We start from the raw sequence: 18,065 nt of genomic DNA, 5'->3' as shown, positions 1-18,065 counted from the left end.
CAATAGCCCTCAACTCGTGGGCTTTCACTTTCAGAAGCTCCATGTCACTTTCACCACACTTTTCATGGGCTTCCTTAACCGTACTTCTTAAGAAGAACGCCAGTGCATTCTTCGACATCGGAAGATCTGGTTTTTTCACAGAGCACCACAAGTTCTCCGAAGAACCTCTGCATGCTCTGGTTCTCTGCAAGTAAAACTTGAGAGCCCTGACAGGACACAGGACTCTCTCAGCTTCAGGTCCCACTAGCTCCGACAACCCCTTGATCTCGAACGTTCTCGGCCAAGGGTTGGAAGGGTTCTCGTTCTTTGCCAAGAACGTAGGACTTAAGGAACAAACTGCACTATGATCCTTGAACCCAATATGCTTGCTTATGACTTGAATTTCGCTAACCCTCTTCGCCGTCGCCAGGCGGTTAGGAAAATAGTCTTCTTAGTAAGATTCCTAAGCGAGGCTAAATGGAGCGGTTCAAATTGACTCGACATGAGGAACTTCAGTACCACGTCTAAGTTCCACGATGGTACCTTAGGTTGGAGAACTTTCACAGTCTCAAATGATCTAATGAGATCATGAATGTCTTTATCATTCGCTAAGTCGAGTCCTCTATGTCTGAAGACCACAGAAAGCACGCTTCTGTAGCCTTTAATCGTGGGAACGGCTAGTTTCGCTTCTTTCCTAAGGTGAAGAAGGAAATCTGCTATCTGGCTCACAGAGGTTGAGGTGGAGGAAATGCCCTTCCTTCTGCACCAACTTCTAAAGACAGACTTTACTTTGATTGGTAAACTGCGACTGAGGAGGGCCTCCTTGCGTTGGCAATCGCCGTTGCCACAGGTCTTGAAAAACCCTCGCTCTGGCCAACTTCTTGATATCTGAACGCAGTCAGACTCAGAGCGGGGAGGTTTTTGTGGTACTCTCGAAGTGGGGCTGTCTGAGTAGATCTTTCCTTAGGGGCAGAGTCCTCGGAAAGTCTATTAGGAAGGACATCACCTCCGTGAACCAGTCGGCCGCTGGCCAGAAGGGGGCGATGAGGGTCATTCTCGCTCCTTCTGATGCAGCGAACTTCCTCATTACTTCCCCGAGTATTTTGAATGGGGGAAAAAAAAGCGTAAACGTCTAGTCCTCCCGACCAATTCCACAGTAGGGCGTCTACTGCCACTGCTCCCGGGTCCAGAACTGGGGAGCAATACAGCGGAAGTCTCTTCGTTCGGGAAGTTGCGAAAACGTCCACATGAGGACGTCCCCACAGCTTCCATAGCGCCTGGCATACTTCCTGATGAAGGGTCCATTCCGTCGGCAGAAGCTGTCCTTGCCGACTGAGAAGGTCCGCTCGCACGTTTTCCACGCCTGACACAAACCTTGTCAGAATCGTGACGTTTTGCGACTTCGCCCACATCAGGATATTCCTCGCGATGACGAACAGAGAATGAGAGTGAGTTCCCCCCTGTTTTCCTGAGGTATGCCAAGGCTGTGTGTGTCCGAGTTTATCTGAACCACTTTGCTGGAGACTTCCTCCTCGAAGAACCTCAGAGCGAGGTAAACCGCTGAGAGTTCTTTTAGATTGATGTGCCAGGACACCTGTTCACCCCTCTCCAGGTGCCTGACACTTCTCTCCCTCCCAGTGTTGCTCCCCAAACCCGTGGAGGACGCGTCGGAGAACAACACTAGGTCGGGGTTCCGAAGCTTGAGCGAAAGACCTTCCGCAAGCTTCTTTGGATCCAACCACCATTTGAGGTGCTTTTTCACTTCTTCCGTCAAAAACAAGACCTCTTCTAGATCCTGTTTGCGTGACCAATTGCTTGCAAGGAAGAACTGAAGTGGTCGGAGGTGCAACCTTCCCAGAGAAACAAACTTCTCCAGTGAGGAAATGGTCCCCAGCAGACTCATCCATTCCCTCCACCGAGCATGTTTCCTTCCCCAGAAAGGCCGACACTTTGTCCAGGCATTGAAGTTGTCGCCCCTGGGACGGAAAAGCCCGAAAAGCCACTGAGTCCATCTGAATCCCCCCAGATAGACTAAGGATTGAGAAGGAGTCAGATGCGACTTCTCGAGATTCACCAGAAGTCCCAGGGACTTCGCTAACGACAGAGTCGTGTGCAGGTCCTTCAGACACCTGTCTGGCGATGAGGCTCGAATAAGCCAGTCGTCTAGGTAGAGAGAGATCCTTATTTCCGCAAGATGGAGCCACCTCGCAACGTTCTTCATAAGAACGGTGAACACCATCGGCGCCGTGCTGAGACCGAAGCAGAGTGCCCTGAATTGGAAAATCTTCCTTTCAGGACAAACCGCAGGTATTTCCTTGAACGGGGATGGATGGGGACGTGAAAGTATGCGTCCTGAAGGTCTAACGAGACCATCCAATCCCCCGGTCTTAAAGCTGCAAGCACGGATTGAGGTGTCTCCATCTTGAACTTCTGCTTGGTAACGAAGCGATTCAGACTGCTGACATCCAGAACGGGGCGCCACCCCCCTGACTGCTTCGGCACTAGGAACAGACGGTTGTAGAACCCCGGAGAACTCCGGTCGAAGACTTGTTCCACTGCCTGCTTCTCGATCATTTGATCTAGTAGATCGTGAAGCACTTTCTGCTTTTCTCCCTGATACGACGGAGACAAATCCTTTGGTGTCGAAGACAGCGGGGGTAACAACAGGAAAGGAATTCTGTACCCCTTCTTGACGATGTCCAGAGACCAAGCGTCGGCACCTCTCTCTTCCCAAGCTTCCGCGAAATGTAGAAGTCTGGCTCCTACCGTGTCTGAAGGACTTCCCTCTCACTTCTTGCTCTTGGAAGGAGCGGGAGTCTTGCCTCTGAAAGAGCCTCTTCCTCGAGGGGCTGGTTTCGGGAAGAAGCGGGGTCGAAAGGGCTTCGACTTCTTCAAAGCAGAGGACCCAGAAGACGAAGAAGTAGCAGGCTTCCTAGAAGACTGAGCCAGAAGGTCTTGAGTTGCTTTCTCCTGGAGACTGGCAGCTATGTCCTTTACCATAGACTGGGGGAAGAGATGTTCTGAGAAAGGCGCGAAAAGAAGATCCGCTTTTTGCGCTGGTGAGACCGACTTTGCAGTAAAATTGCAAAAAAGTGCTCTTTTCTTAAGCAGTCCCGTGCTGAAATGAGCAGCCAATTCCTCAGAACCATCCCTGACGGCCTTGTCCATGCAAGACAATACACTGGACAGCTCCCCCAGAGTGATGGAATCAGAACTCCTGGACCTGGCATCCAATACCCCCAGGCACCAGTCAAGAAAATTAAAAACCTCTAGTGTCCTGAAGAGGCCTTTAAGGTGAAAGTCTAACTCGCTATGTGTCCACGAGACCTTCGAGGAAGACAAAAAAGATCTTCTGGTGGCGTCTACGATGCTACCAAAGTCTCCTTGAGCTGAGGCTGGAAGCTTAACTCCGACGTTTTCTCCCGTCTCATACCACATACCAGCTTTGCCACCAAGTCTTGAAGGTGGTAAAGCGAAAGAAGTCTTGCCTGAAGCTTTCCTCTTTTCCATCCAATCATGGACCTTTCTAAAAGCTTGCTTCGTAGAAAGCGACTTCTTCATTCTCACAAAGCCCGAGATCTTAGCAGCTTTGGAAGACGAAAACTGAGAGGGAGGAGTACGTGGAGCTTCAGGTTGGAAGGTGTCTGCAAAGACTGACTGAAGTAAACGAGTCAAAACCTTGTAGTCCGTCGAAACTGGAGCCAACTGCTGTTCTTCGTCCACTTCGACGAAAGCGTCACTAACTTCCTCTTCCGACACTGGAGAAGTCGGAGGAAGGAAAGAAGAGTCCCGAGCTTTCTCAAAAGAGAAAGAACGGCGAACAGGAAGAGTTCCCGCCTCCGCTTGTGCTTGCGGAAGTGGAAAACTGACGTCCGTAGGCGCGCGTTTTGCGTCCGAAGCCAATCTACTGGCGCCGACAGAAGCGCGCTCAAACGCCACAGGTGTACACCTGGCGTCCACTTGTGCGCGCTGAGTGTCCACTGGTGCGCGCCGAGCGTCCACTGATGCTCGCCGAGCGTCCACTGATGCGCGCCGAGCGTCCACTGGTGCGCGCCGAGCGTCCACTGGTGCGCGCCGAGCGTCCACTGGTGCGCGCCGAGCGTCCACTGGTGCGCGCACAGGTAGCGTTCCACTAACACTCGCTGAGCGTCCACTGGCGCTCGCAAACTTGCACCGAGTCACGTTCGGCGTCCACTAAAGCGCGTTTGACTTTCGCAGAAGCGCGTTCTGCATCTAAAGAAACTCGCTTCTTATCCACAAGTTTCGTATCAGCGGAAACAACCGCTTCACGAGAGCGAGAAACGAATTTCTCGCCTCCTCTAGAAAGTTGCTGGGGAGCAGAACTAACTCTAGAGGGAGACTCGAACGGAGAGAGAGACGAGCGAGGAGAGGGAGAGGGAGAACGCCTCGACCTCTTCACAGGAAGGTTGTCATCCTTACGGCGACGTGGAGCAGTCTTTCTCGAAGGAAAAACATCTCGAAGTTGCTGCTGAAGAGACTGAAGAATCTTGCTTGTAGGTGAAGCCTCCTTTTCTGGGGAGGGGCTGATCCTGTGAGCAGGAGAGCGGCGAGGGGACGCCTTCTTGCTACTCCCAGGAACCGCCGCTTCACGCACCTTAGAGCGACTGCGGCGCTCGAAAGAAACATCTAGGGAAGACTCCGCCTCCGACGAATCCTTACGCTTCTTCTGCGGAGGAAAAGCAGCAAACGCACTATCAGGCGACGAGCAAAGTTCCGGAGAACAACTTGGACGTGAAGCGTCCCGAACGCGAGCCGTCCTTTTCAGCGGACGTGATGCGGTATGAGAGCTCCACCCCTTGCGCGGGGAGGAAGCTTCAGAAGAAGAAAAGCACTCCTTGAGAAGACGTGCACGCGCACGCTCCTTGGCAGTCTGGGTATGTTCGTCAGAAGCTGCCGAAGGCACGCCAGATCGGTGGGGTTTCCTCGTAACCCTCCTTCGACTTTCGACATGCTCTCTCCCCGTAATCTGGGAGTCAAGCAGAGGTCTAGGTCTAGAGGCGAAATGAGGCCGATCTGACGCACCCTCCACTACACAAGGGGCACTTTCACTGCACTTCTCTTCACTTTTGCTCTCCAGAGCTAACACTTTTGATTCTAAGTTACGAATCGATTCAAGAATTAGCGATAACGTATTACCTTCTACCGACACTGTCTCAGGGGCCGGAGGCAACACTACAGGGGTAGGAGCATAATCTACAGAAGGAGGGTTAGCAGGAGAATAATTTAAATCTTGCCTACCTGAAACACTCCTGGAGGAAGACCTCCTTAACCTATCTCGCTCAAGTTTCTTAAGATAGGTTTCATACGCCTTCCATTCCGACTCTGTTAGTCCTTCACACTCCTTACAACGACTTTCAAACGTACATTCATTCCCCCTGCAAACTTTACAAACAGAATGTGGGTCTACTGAAGCTTTCAGTAGCCTACCTCTACATTCAGCCATCGAACAAAATCTAGCGCTAGTAGAACTAGACCCTGACATCTTGATCAAAGAAAATTCAATACCAAATTCAATTCAAACCAAAGTCAACGTGTGCCAAGCCACCGATCCAATTCAGATACCAAAGAAAAACCAAAAGGGATACTCAAGTAGCTAGTAAGTTTCCAAAATCTGGACGGAGGTGCTGCAAACAGGTGTTTCCAGCACCGGCGACAGAAAAATTATGAATAGAAAATGGGAATGATTCCTGATACCCGCCTCCCAGCGGCGGGAATGGGTACTAACCACCTGACTCCCACTGCGTGTGTCGTAAGTGTTTAAATTTCTGTCGGATTCGGAAAAATACAGCTATATATATATCTGACAGGTAAGTTTCATGAACAAACACTAAAATAAATATAGTAAAGGGAAACACACACAACTTATCAACTATACAAAATACATGTAACACTCACAATTCCTCTCGTTGACGCTGTGATAGAACCATTTTCATGTTCAAGGATTACAGTGGAGACCAAACTACTCGTGGGTAACACTTCTTATACCTCCATACCTGAAATGCAAGTGTTTTAAGAAACAAAACTCCAATATATGTGCAATGACTGAAGTAACCATTTACTCTGCATTATTGAAAAAATGGTCCAATCAAAAATTTACTGTATACTGTAATTATAAAACACATGTATACACCATTTTATTATTTGTAGTGTATGTAAACTTACATGTCTGCAGCCCAAAAATATATTCAAAGCACCTAATTTATTTTGTCCTTAAATTGAATGCCACAATTAAAGACATCAAACATTGCAATTATTCATAGTGTACTCTTCTTTAGCAACAGTCCAATCCTGCAGTCTTAATTTTATGAACTGTACTTATAAAAGGTTTGTAAACAAAAAAAAGCTTACCACTATTATATGCTCTATGCCAATGACTGCAAGGCATTACCGTATACCCAGGGCCATGCACAGCTAACTAACAGCAGCTAAGACTTTCGAGTTAATAAACGACTATAAACCAACACTTCATTGAAAATGACATTTTTATAATAAAATAAGATTTTATGTATACTAACCAAGTAGTTACACAGCTCTAGTTCCTAAATCCATTGGCAGCTAGAATTTTTGAAATTCGCGGTAGCGCTGGTTTGTTTTTGTCAGGTGATACCCCCGCCCACTATCGGGATAGAGAGGAACCAACACGGCACGAAATTCAGTTGTTCATGCCCTTCTATCCATGTGTGGGGGAGGAGGGAGGGCTTTGATCATGTAACTACTTGGTAAGCATACAAAAAACTTATAATAAAAATGTCATTTTTATGTATGCAACTTACCAAGTAGTTACATAGCTGAATCCCACATTGTAGGAGGTGGGATACATGGATATGCACATAATTTCAAAATTACATACTTTTAAAATTAAAATCGTAGGAAAGTGGTGGTATATCCAGGAATCGTCCTCTACTTAAGTGGGATCCATGCAGCTAAGGAATAGTTTGTGGTTATAATGGTCAACCAAAAGATGCCCCTGCCCCGGGCGCAGTACCATATAATATATTTACCAGAGTAAAAATAATATCACTTCCAATATTATAATACAGTTCATACTCAACTATAAATTTGACTGAAAGGTACTCCTAGTACACCAATAGTACCTCCAGACTCCCCTTTAAACTCAACAACCTTATTCAAGGTGAAGAGACTAGAATAGGAAGGAATGACTTCCTACACACCCTTACCCAATGCTGTGCCAGCTGCTAAATACGGACCCAGAGGACTGCAATTTTCATATACAGTTTCAATTTCTCGCAGGTAATGAGAGGCGAACACTGATTTGCATTTCCAATACGTTGCTTGTATAATCGAATCCAAAGAGAGGTTATGTTTAAAGGAGAGCGACGTAGCCACTGCTCTCACCTCGTGAGCCTTCACTTTCAGTGTATTAAAATCAGTTTCTTTCACTTGGGAATGAGCCAGGGCATTTTAGACACTGGGCAAGAAGGATTCTTTACAAAACACCATAAATGATCAAATGAGCACCTTATTTTTTCTGTTCTTTGTAGATAACATTTTAGAGCTCTGACCGGACACAGTAAAACCTCTTCTTTCTTTCTTTTCGTCCCTACTAAGCCCGTCAGCTTTTTAATAATGAAAGAACGAGGCCATGGCTTGGAAGGAGTCTAATTTTTTTACTAAAAACCCAAAGGATACCGCATTACCCAGAGCAAATCCCACTCTCGTGTCCATGGAACTTAGTTCACTCACCCTTTTTGTTGAAGACAAGGCTACCAGGAATAGGGTCTTTCTCTTCAAAACTCTCAATGATGCACTGCACAATAGCTCAAACGGGGATTCGAACAGCCATTTAAGGACTACATTCTAGGTTCCAAGATAAGATCTTCGAACCTTTAGGCTTTACTGTAACAAAAGATTTAATGAGATTTGAAAGATCTCTTTGTCGATACATCCAATCCTCTGTGTTTAAAAACTGATCCCAACATTGCCTTAGTATATCCTTTGATAGTCGAGGTAGACAGGTTCCTAGCTGTCCTTAAATGTAACAAAATCTGCTATTTCTGTTATAGATATGTTTAGAAGACGAAATTTTATGTTCCTTACTCCAGGCTCTAAAAACTGTCCACTTTGTCTCGTAGACATCACTTGAAGATTTTTCTTCTGCATTGAGCAATAGCTCTTACCATTGGTTTGAAAAACATTTTGCTTGTAAGAGTCGTCGGACAGTCTGTAGCAGTCAGGGACAGAGTGGACAGCCCTTGATGGAACTTTCTGAAGTGGGGCTGTCTGTGGAAGTAACCTTGGCCAATCCATCAGGAGATCTAGTAATCTGGAAACCATTCCTGTGCTGGCCTGAATAGAGCATTGAGAGTCATCGAGCTGTTGTGACGAGCCCTGAATTTGTTAACTTCTCTCACCATCCTGGATAGAGGAAATGCATACATCGAGCTATTGTGACGAGCCCTGAATTTGTTAACTTCTCTCACCATCCTGGATAGAGGAAATGCATACAAGTCCCTGTTCGACCAGTCCAAAGGCATCGCATCTGTCACCCATGCTTTCAGGTCTGGGGCTGCCGAACAGTCAAGAGGGAGACAATGGTTCTTGCTGTGGCAAACAGATCTAGTATTGGTTTGCCACAGTTTCCATAGATCGAGGTACACCACTGGGTTCATCATCCACTCTGTGGGAAGGGCCTACTTCTTGCAGTTTACTCCGTCCACGAGTACATCGAGTTCCCCTGAAGGAAACTTGTTACCAATCTGGTTTGGTTTTGATTCGCCCATAAGAACAGGGTTCTTGCTGGCTCGCAAAGAGAAAACCAGTGGGTTCCTCCTTGTTTTCTCATGTACGAGAGTGCTGTCATACTGTTCAAATAGACCGCCACTACTTTACTGCGGACCTCGTCCACAAATTCTAATAACCCCCAGTGGATGGCAGTCAATTCCTTCTGATTTATATGTCACTGTTTCTGTTGCACATTCCAAGTCCCTGAGACTTCCTTTTCCCCTAGTATCACTCCCCAATCTTGATCTGAGGCATCTGATAAGAACACTAGGTTGGGGCTCGGCGGTAGAAGAGACTTCCCTTCTAAAAGCCTGTCTTTTAACTTCCACCACTGCAGGTCCTCCTTCATCTTTTTGTGATTTGGAACATTAAAAAAGTCCTGAAATTTCTTCCTGTTCCATTTTGCCCTGAGGAAGAAGTGTAGATTCCTCACATGCAGTCTTCCCAGTGTCATGTACTGTTCTAATGAGGATACTCATCCACTCCTTTGCTGAACATTTCTGAATTACTAGAAATTGCTCCCTCTTCTGTAAGCATGACTCCACTCTTTGTGGGGATGGAAGAGCCCGAAAACTCACCGAGTCTATCCTCATCCCAAAATAGACTAGCTCCTGACACGGGAGTAACTGACTTTCACCGATTTATTAGCAGTCCTCATTCCTGAGCTAATGACAGTTTTCTGTAGGTCCTCCGTGCACTTTTTCTTTGTGACCAAAGCAGCCAATCGTCTAAGTATAGGGATATTCTTATCCCAATTAGATGTAACCATTTTGCAATGGGAGCTAGGACTTGAGTGACACTTGTGAGGCGGTCGAAAGTCGAAACACATGGCTCTGAACTGATAAGACTTTGTTCTTCAAGACAAACCGCAGAAATCTCAGAGTTCTAGTGGATTGGACTATGAAAGTAGGGGTCCTCCATATCGATGGAGATCATCCAATCCCCTGACGGACTGATGATAGGACCGTTTGATACGGCTCCATCTTGAACTTTGTCTCTGCACATTGGTTCAGAGAGCTTATGTCCAACCCGAGCCTCCAGCCCCCCAATGACTTGGGCACTACGAATAGACGATTGTAAAATCCTGGGGTTAGTGGTTGTTCTACAAACTGTATTGCTTTTTTCTACAAGAGGGACAAAACCTCACTCAAAAGGGCGATGAATCTCTTTGAATCTTCCAATTAGGCTCTCAAAACTATCGGAGAGTTTGATGATAAGATTCCACTCCTCTTGCTTCCCAGTTTCTCCTAAACTAGGATTCTTGCTCCTTCAGATGCACGAAGGACTGATACACTATTTTCTGGCGGAGGATTTGGTTGTGGACTTTTTGATAGATTGTGGGGTGAAGCGTACTCTGCCCTTCGATCTAGCAAATCCACTGCTCCGAAAGGGTTGACCGCTCATGGCTGGCAAAGGACGTGTACTGGGGAAGATCCTGTGTTGCCTTCTTCTCCAATTCCGAGGAAACTTGAACTACCGTGTCATCTGGGAAAAGGTGCTTCTTATCTAGAAAAGAATAAAGCAAGGTGGACTCTTTGAGTGTGAGATATACCTTTGGGGGTAAAAGAGCACCAAAGTTCTCTCGCCTAATGTGAAGAAAGAGGCTAGTTCTGAGGATTCGTCTCTAATTCCTTTATCTAAACAGGAGATAACTCCCAAATTGTCCGCAAAGGAATCCTCATTCATCGTAGTACAATCTTTGAGTTTACGGCTCAAGGCTCCCACTGTCCAGTCAAGGAAAATAATTACCTCAAACATCCTGAAGATATTTTTTATGTGGTGGTCTAATTCTGAAGCTGTAAACATTATCTTGGCTGAATTGAAAGCTGATCTTCTCACCTTGTCAATAAGTCCGGAAAATTCTCCCTGGGCGGAGGCCCAGAGAGAGCTTCTCCAGTCTCTCAACATTGATGTCTTCTTGTTGAAAGACGAGGACGAGGAAAATTGAAGTTCACTTTGCTGTGATCCCTCTCCTCCTCAAGTCAAAGGTTCATCTCCTTCAATGCCTTCCATGCCGAAAAAGAAAGCACTAATTTAGGCAACTTCGCCGAGTCCTCTTGGTTGTCTCTCATGTAGGAACACTGGTGAAGTGGGTGTCACTGGCAAGAGCGATCAGAAAAATTTGCTACAAAGTAAAACAGTAGCAATTTCTATGCCATCAGAACAGACTCTTTACCTTCTTTTTCTTGCTCTTGAAATCAGCGACAAGTTCTCTTGAGGTTGAACAGGAGGCACCAAAGACTGTATGAAACTCAAGATGCTGTCCAACTTGTTCTGAATGGCTGAAAAAGGAGGATCGTGGGCAGCCATTAGCATGTGGCCCTGTCAGTAAGACAGAAGGCGTAACTGTTGACAAAGATTGTCTAAACACTTCATACTGAACCAGCTGCGCACCTGGCTGTTTAGACACTTGTGGACGCTCGGGGGCCAATGGATGTTCGGGTGCCAATGAATGCTCGAGCTCCAATGGATGATTGGGTGCTAATAAGCGCTCAGGAGCCAACGAAGTTTTGGGCACCAATGGACCCTCTGGCACCCGAGAAAACTGTCCCCAATGGGCGCTTGGGAGCTGGTGGGCTCTTGTCTGCCCCCAACTTTTCTTGAATAATCGTAGGTTCCAGTGCCATAGGTATCCTCTGTGCCGACAGGCACTCATACTCTGGACATGGCTACTGTAGCCAAGAAGTCTCGTGAACTACAGGTGAGACTGGTGGAAGCACTACCTGTTCTCCCACATGAGAAGTACGAACAGGTGCCGATGAGATCACAAGAATTTTACACTTCCCAACACTCGTAGAAGGTACAGGAGGACACGGATCCGGCGCCAAAGAACTCTCTGAGCCTTTCTTGCTTGTGGTCTCTGAAAGTCTACCAGAGGAGGAGTTTCTAGATGAGGACCAAGACTTAGAGGATGAAATCCTCTCACTTCGGTGTCCGTCCTTCCAGGTCCTGAGAGAATCTCTCTGGAGAACCTCAGAAACTACATGAAGGTTGATCCTCTTGAAAAGGATTAGCCTTTTTACAGGGGACTAGAGAAGTAGACACTTTACGAGCCTTCCTTTTCAATGGACGGGACTTGTCAATGAAGCGCCACTGGCGCCTGGGAGAAGACTCCCTGGAGCTGGATGCACTAGAGGAAAGGTCCATTGTGACCTGTGATTTATCATCAGGATCACCCAAGGGGGCTACTGCTCATGGGCAGACCCCACTGACCTCCCTTGGGCTACCAGTATGCCTCCTTCCAGGTTCTGAGGAGTCTGACAAGGACCTTCGCCTTGGAGAATCAGCGGGACGAACAACCAACTCCTCCACAACAATAGCAATGGCACGCGCTTCACCACTTACCTTGTCCATTAGGGTTTTAATGGATGCTCCTAATTTTTCCACTGCTTGAAGCATGATCGAAAATTTTTTATCTACTCTTGCCTCTAGGTTAGCAACAGCATCGGGTACGGATGTAAGAGAGCCAAGATTAGGACTAGGATTAACAGGTGATGGGAAGGTTATATATAAAAAAAAAAAAAAAAAAAAAAAAAAGGACTTCAGTTTACAATTTCTGACTAACTAAGCATTTAGCTTTAAATCTAGAAACCACTTTCCTCTTTATCTCTAACTTGTTAGTGTAGTTAGTCAAGATTTTCAAAGTTCTCTTATCCCAATTAATACATTCCCCACAAATTCAATCCGGTGTGCAAATTGAATGCGGATCATTAGAAGCTTTAGCAATCCTTTATTGCAGCCATACCTAATTCCTGTTGAGCTAGTATTGGACATGTCTACCGATTAATCCAATAGGTAAGACTAATTCAGGAGCAAAATTTAACTATTTATATGAATTCCTAAATAGCTAAATATTGCCAAAATGGCTACCAATATTTAAGAGTACTTCACCAAATAACTCCAACAATGAGTGACGACAAAGAAATTCCAAAAAATCCGCTGACTACTGAATTGTGTTAATAGCACAAGCCTGCAGAAACAACTGAATTTCATGCAGTGTTGGTTCCTATCTCCCCTGATAGTGGGTCAGGGGTATCACCTGACCAAAACAAACTAGCAATACCACGAACTTCAAAAATTTTAGCTGCCAACAGATTTCGAAACTATAGCCATGTAACTACTTGGTCAGTTTTATACATAAAAACTATAATTATACAAGTTTAGCATTTTAAACATGCACAAATCTGATGCATAACACAGTCATATATGTTCAAAGGGAAAAGGGGTGTCATCAAATTGTACAAACTTATCTGAAAGTTTAAAATCATTCCATATCAGATATGAAAAAGGCTGGCATATTGTATATTAATTTATTAAAAAAAGTTTCATCTATATACCTCATATGGTACACAAGCAACGCATAAGCCATCTTATCTTAACAATAAGTATCATTATGCAGGTTTTCAAAAACCAGTCCATGCTGTAGTCCCCATACCCCCACTATTTCTAGCAAAAAAATTTCCAGCAGTGAACTACAACCACCTTAAAACAAAATTCTGTAAAAATGTATTCACTAAGAGAAAAAAATTCTTTTGTATGTTCCTATATAGAAAAAAATTCTTTTGTATGTTCCTATATAATCTAAAAAAAAGTCTTAAGAGTGCAATTTCTGGTTTGTATTCCAGGATGATGATGAGGTTAAGACTGGCAGAAACATTTCCATTTTGTAATTATTACTGAAAACAACCCTAAAATGGAGTCTTCCTCATATCCATAGTTACCTTTACCAAACCACTCTGTGCATTAGCACAAGCACAAGTCTCTAATTTCCAACAACAATAAATTTGTGCCACCATCTTTACAAACAAACTGGACATGTTCGGACCAACATAAAGGAATTTTGTATACTCTTCAAAAAATACAATGAACATACAAATTTCTCTCAGTAAGTGTGCAAACAAACGTTACAAACTCAAGGGATTTCTCACTTTTAGTACATTCATAATAAAGCTATGAAGTCTAAACTAAGGAGAATACATATGTGACACTTTCAATTTCCAAAATAAATTATTACAAATTATGACAAGTAATTATTTTTACTTAAAAAATATCCAAATGGATAACAGATAAACAGAGGAATACTGCCTCAATCATTAACATGCAAAATGATGAATCAGATCTCAACAACAAGCTTCAACACAATGACACATCTAAGGATGTGTGAGTCAGACAGGAGAAGCTAAAAATCAATAGTGCTAGGCTCTATTCATCTGAGGTTAAGACAACAAAGAGGTAAATAGTTCTATCTTACAATTAAGATATTCCACATTAATATACCAGAAACTACCAGATTAACTACGCCCAGAAATCAACTTACCAGCAGGTAACATGGTAAAACCTAAACCTATCTACATTCCATCCACTGTGTTTTGTAACTTCAGTGGTACAGGTATTGTATAAATACTACATTCACCAAATAAAATTAACATTTTTAATGCATTTGTACATGGGGAATATACACAAACGATACAGACAAAATGTCAAAATTTTGTCCTATCACAGTAATCTGTTGGGTAAAATATCTGATAGGAAGAGATAACATTCCACAAATACTACACTTATGAAACTTCTATGCCTAATATACAACCACACACTGCTAAAAGCCATACAATTTCATTGTTGGGAACACTTTGGCACCTTATCTAACCAACCATGCAACATATCAGAAGCTTGGCCAACAAATATAATGCTAAAATTTTCTGACTGGAAGTTAAGTTCATCAAATGCTTATAAACTTCATAATTCAAAACACTTATTTTGTGTGTCATCTTGTAAAATTGGAATAGTAGGTTATTGTAATTTAAGCACCAAGGAACCAACTTGACACAACCTTTACATCAACTAATGATCATTATACTGTTTTTATGACTTTCTTTCAATACAAGACTGCCTGGTAACTATGTTCCTTTGAACTGCTTAGGCACACTGTCCTTTATGGCCTTAAAAATAAAATAGTCAAGTTCAAGGTGACAATCACCTCCAATGTTTTGACATCTGGTTACATTTGTTACTAAATTTTGAATATAAAAAAATAGCGTAAGGTTGTTAGCAGTTTTCCTGTAAACATACCCTACTGGTAAACCAATATTAAATGACTGGTATCAATACCATGACATGTTACAGCCCAGCCAGTATTTATATAGCTGTGCAATATTGACAAAAAGCTCATTTAAATTTCAGACTGTATATGTATTGTATTTGGAAAAGAATGTTACACATGCGATCATTATTCCTGTCATTAACCATGATGATTCGACTCTAAAATCAAATGCAGAACCAAGTGAACTATGCAAGAAAAATGAGACAAAAAATTCATGAGCATGACGGAATTGAAGAAGCATAAAGCGTCAGGATATCATGGAATCCAAAAATAAAGAAATAAATAAATCACAGGGCTTGTACATCAACCACATCCACATACTACAGTAGATTGGGCAACTTACGAGGTCCAGATATCCTGGTAGGTTTAGCTTGTCTTGAATGAAAGAACACAATATATAAATATCAAGAAAATCATCAAAACCTAATCCACAACAAATACGACTTAAAAGAAATGTATCCAAAACTTCATAAAAAATAAAGCTTTGAAGAAAATTAGATATTATTAAACATTCAAGCATACTTACAGAACATTAACATCTGTCCAAAATATCAGCAATATGTGGGACATGATACAGGCAAAGGTACTTAGACCTGTTCCCAGACAAGTAATGCAATTACAGCAACTATGTCATTTATAGTGAAACCAAAATTGAGTGGCAGGGCAGAGCTAAGGTAGACCACTGCAGTTGTTTTACATCTATGAAATTCATCATATAAAAACTGTGCTGTGAAAAGATTTTTAAAGAATTCCTTTATAGATTTGCCCTTATTTTTTTTTTCAACTAAAAAGTAGTCTATTCCATTATCATTACTGAAAGAAAACTATACTTATCACAAATGTAGCATAGGTTTTGACAAGCACTGTCATATCTTCTGTACAACAAAGGAAGTCTTCTAATCTCATTCATCAAACTTACCCAGCCGTACAAGATAATGGAGTACTGTATCCCTTTACAGCACCTTTAAACACACAGGTGAAGGAAGTTGTCTACAATGTTTTAAAGTATTTTCAGCAGGAAAAAAAGGCAAACTATTGATAACTGTGTGACTGCAGCAACAGGAGTGAGTGAAAGAACTAAAGTTTGATTGCACAGAGAATCTAATGATGAACATCCAATAAACCCACATTCAAAACTGACAGTGCTTTATGTGAAAATTTACATCTATCTATCTACCTACCTATACGAGTATGTATATCTATATATATATACGTAAATGCAAAAAGAACAACCTAACCAATGAAAAGGCTATAAAACTCGAAAACCAAACAGCAGTGTCAAACACTGAAAGCCACATACCTAGAACTTGGGTTCAGCTTGCCATATCTCTATGATCAAAACAGTTTAATGCATGATTTCAATTTCATTTACTTATATTTTATATTTCACTATAAATTATCCGTCATAAAATCTCAGTTCTTTTTAGCTAATTTTCAGTTTTTGTGGCTAGATACATACCTTGAGCGAGTGTCAGGCTGTTTAGATGTAGCCAAGTGTCAGCCACACCTACATACTGATCCCCACAATTTAGTTCCAGGCTTTATGTATCAAATCTAGGAAAAGGCAATGTCTACTACATACATGTTCACAGTCATTCTGGTTTGTATGTGTGAGGGGTGTAGGACCTACCCAGTCACTTTTTCCTTCAGCAACAGGGACAAATGTAGTATAGCATATAACATACTTTCATGAAATACCAGATAATAATACTACGTATAATGTAATACGTATAATGTGAAGTCCCGCTCGGTTGCCAGGGTAACAGGGCAGCCTCAATTCAAAACAAAAATCTACACAACACACTGAGTATGTACTCTATGAAGAAACAGATCTAGCACTCCTGATTTAAGAGACTTTTTGCACATTTTTCAGAAGCCACTTTGTGACACTGTTACAACATAATTACTATCCATATCAGACATTGCAAGCTTTCCAGCAATATGTACTGAACTACTCCTATATTGTATATACAGGCAGTCTCTGGTTACCGGCGGACTTGGTTAATGACGATCCAGTTTTATGGACCGTCTAAAAAAAATTGTTGATTTATGGCGCCATAGCATACCGAACAGGGGTGCCATTAACCGAAACTCAGCGCCATAAATCACCAAGTTTCGGTTAATGGCATTTTCGCTTATCAGCACCCTGCCGAGAACGGAACCCCGGCCGATAACTGGGGACTGCCTCTACAACTCAACTATTTTTCAGGAGTGAAAAAAGACATTTGGCTGTAGTATATACTACATAGATATCTCTGTTCTCCGTAATGTCAAATGCTACTTTTACGCTCACCAGAGTTCTTGACCTGTAAGGGATTTTGTGTCAATAAATCAGAATACACCTTGACTGCCTCTTACTTGCCACCTTCTTATAATACCCTTGTTAAATGATGGTTGGCTAGAGCCACCTCTACAGTGAGTAATAATGTTATGCAAATCACCTGCATTTTACTCAGCCAGCATGAATATGTTACTGGGTCTTGTGTGTAAATACTGACCTTCCACAGCCATAAATGTTAGGCGAGATCATGATCTGTTCTAACGGAGATTGGGCAGCCGCACATGAGGTTGAACAGCCAGTTCTGGCACTACTAGACACCTACCCTCGGTACCTATCTGCTATAGTGAGATCATCCTGAATGCAAAGGAAAGTTCAATGGTGTTTAGGCATAAGGATAAAGGGGTTGTTGCAATCTTGAAGTACAGAGCTCAGCTTCGAAAAACAAAGCAGAGGTACTCCCTGAAAGACAGATGGATTCTTACCTTAAAATATGCATCCTTCATGTCCACTAACAGCATAATTACCTCTCTCTGATCGAATCCAGTCTGGTATGAATTATTTCCTTCTTGAACTTAGACTGTAGCACCAACTCTTACATAGGGCAGTGGACTTCCCTACAAGGGAAAGTAAGACTAAAAAGCCAAAGGTTTGTCTACTACATCCATAATTTTTTTTCAGCATTGCCCAGAGCCTTGGAAATCCTGGAGGGAGGGCATAAATAGGATAATAGGATAGGTAACCAAGGACAAAGACTACCCTGGGCTCCATGTCCACATTGCTCAATGGCATGATAGGCATCCCCTCAATCATGGAGGGATAGCCAACTTCAGCATTCCACTTCCATTTTCCCCTTGCCTCCCCCTCAAGCCAGAGCTGGAGGAGGAGGCAAAAGGGCTGGGAAAGACTCTTATCATTGTCAGTTTGGAAGCGAGATATCAATGT

At 43.3% G+C, this 18,065-nt stretch overlaps 2 protein-coding genes across 2 annotated transcripts in view; one reads left to right on the top strand and one right to left on the bottom strand.

Moving 5' to 3' along the window:
- The window catches only part of LOC135197179 (lissencephaly-1 homolog), a 33,080-nt gene extending 17,838 nt beyond the window's left edge, over positions 1-15,242 (bottom strand). Inside the window, 2 exon segments of the mRNA XM_064224169.1 lie at positions 5,896-5,993; positions 15,186-15,242. Coding sequence (XP_064080239.1) covers positions 5,896-5,933 — 38 coding nt within the window. The 5' untranslated portion in view covers positions 5,934-5,993; positions 15,186-15,242.
- LOC135197178 (protein Rae1-like) overlaps positions 1-18,065 on the top strand; it is a gene marked incomplete in the record, with an annotated part of 173,880 nt that overhangs the window by 90,859 nt on the left and 64,956 nt on the right.

Source organism: Macrobrachium nipponense, chromosome 18, assembly GCF_015104395.2.
Source record: "Macrobrachium nipponense isolate FS-2020 chromosome 18, ASM1510439v2, whole genome shotgun sequence".
NCBI classification, from domain to species: Eukaryota; Metazoa; Arthropoda; class Malacostraca; order Decapoda; family Palaemonidae; genus Macrobrachium; species Macrobrachium nipponense.
The sequence above is the reverse complement of the archived record's forward strand: the minus strand, read 5'-3'. Positions and strand labels throughout refer to the sequence as shown.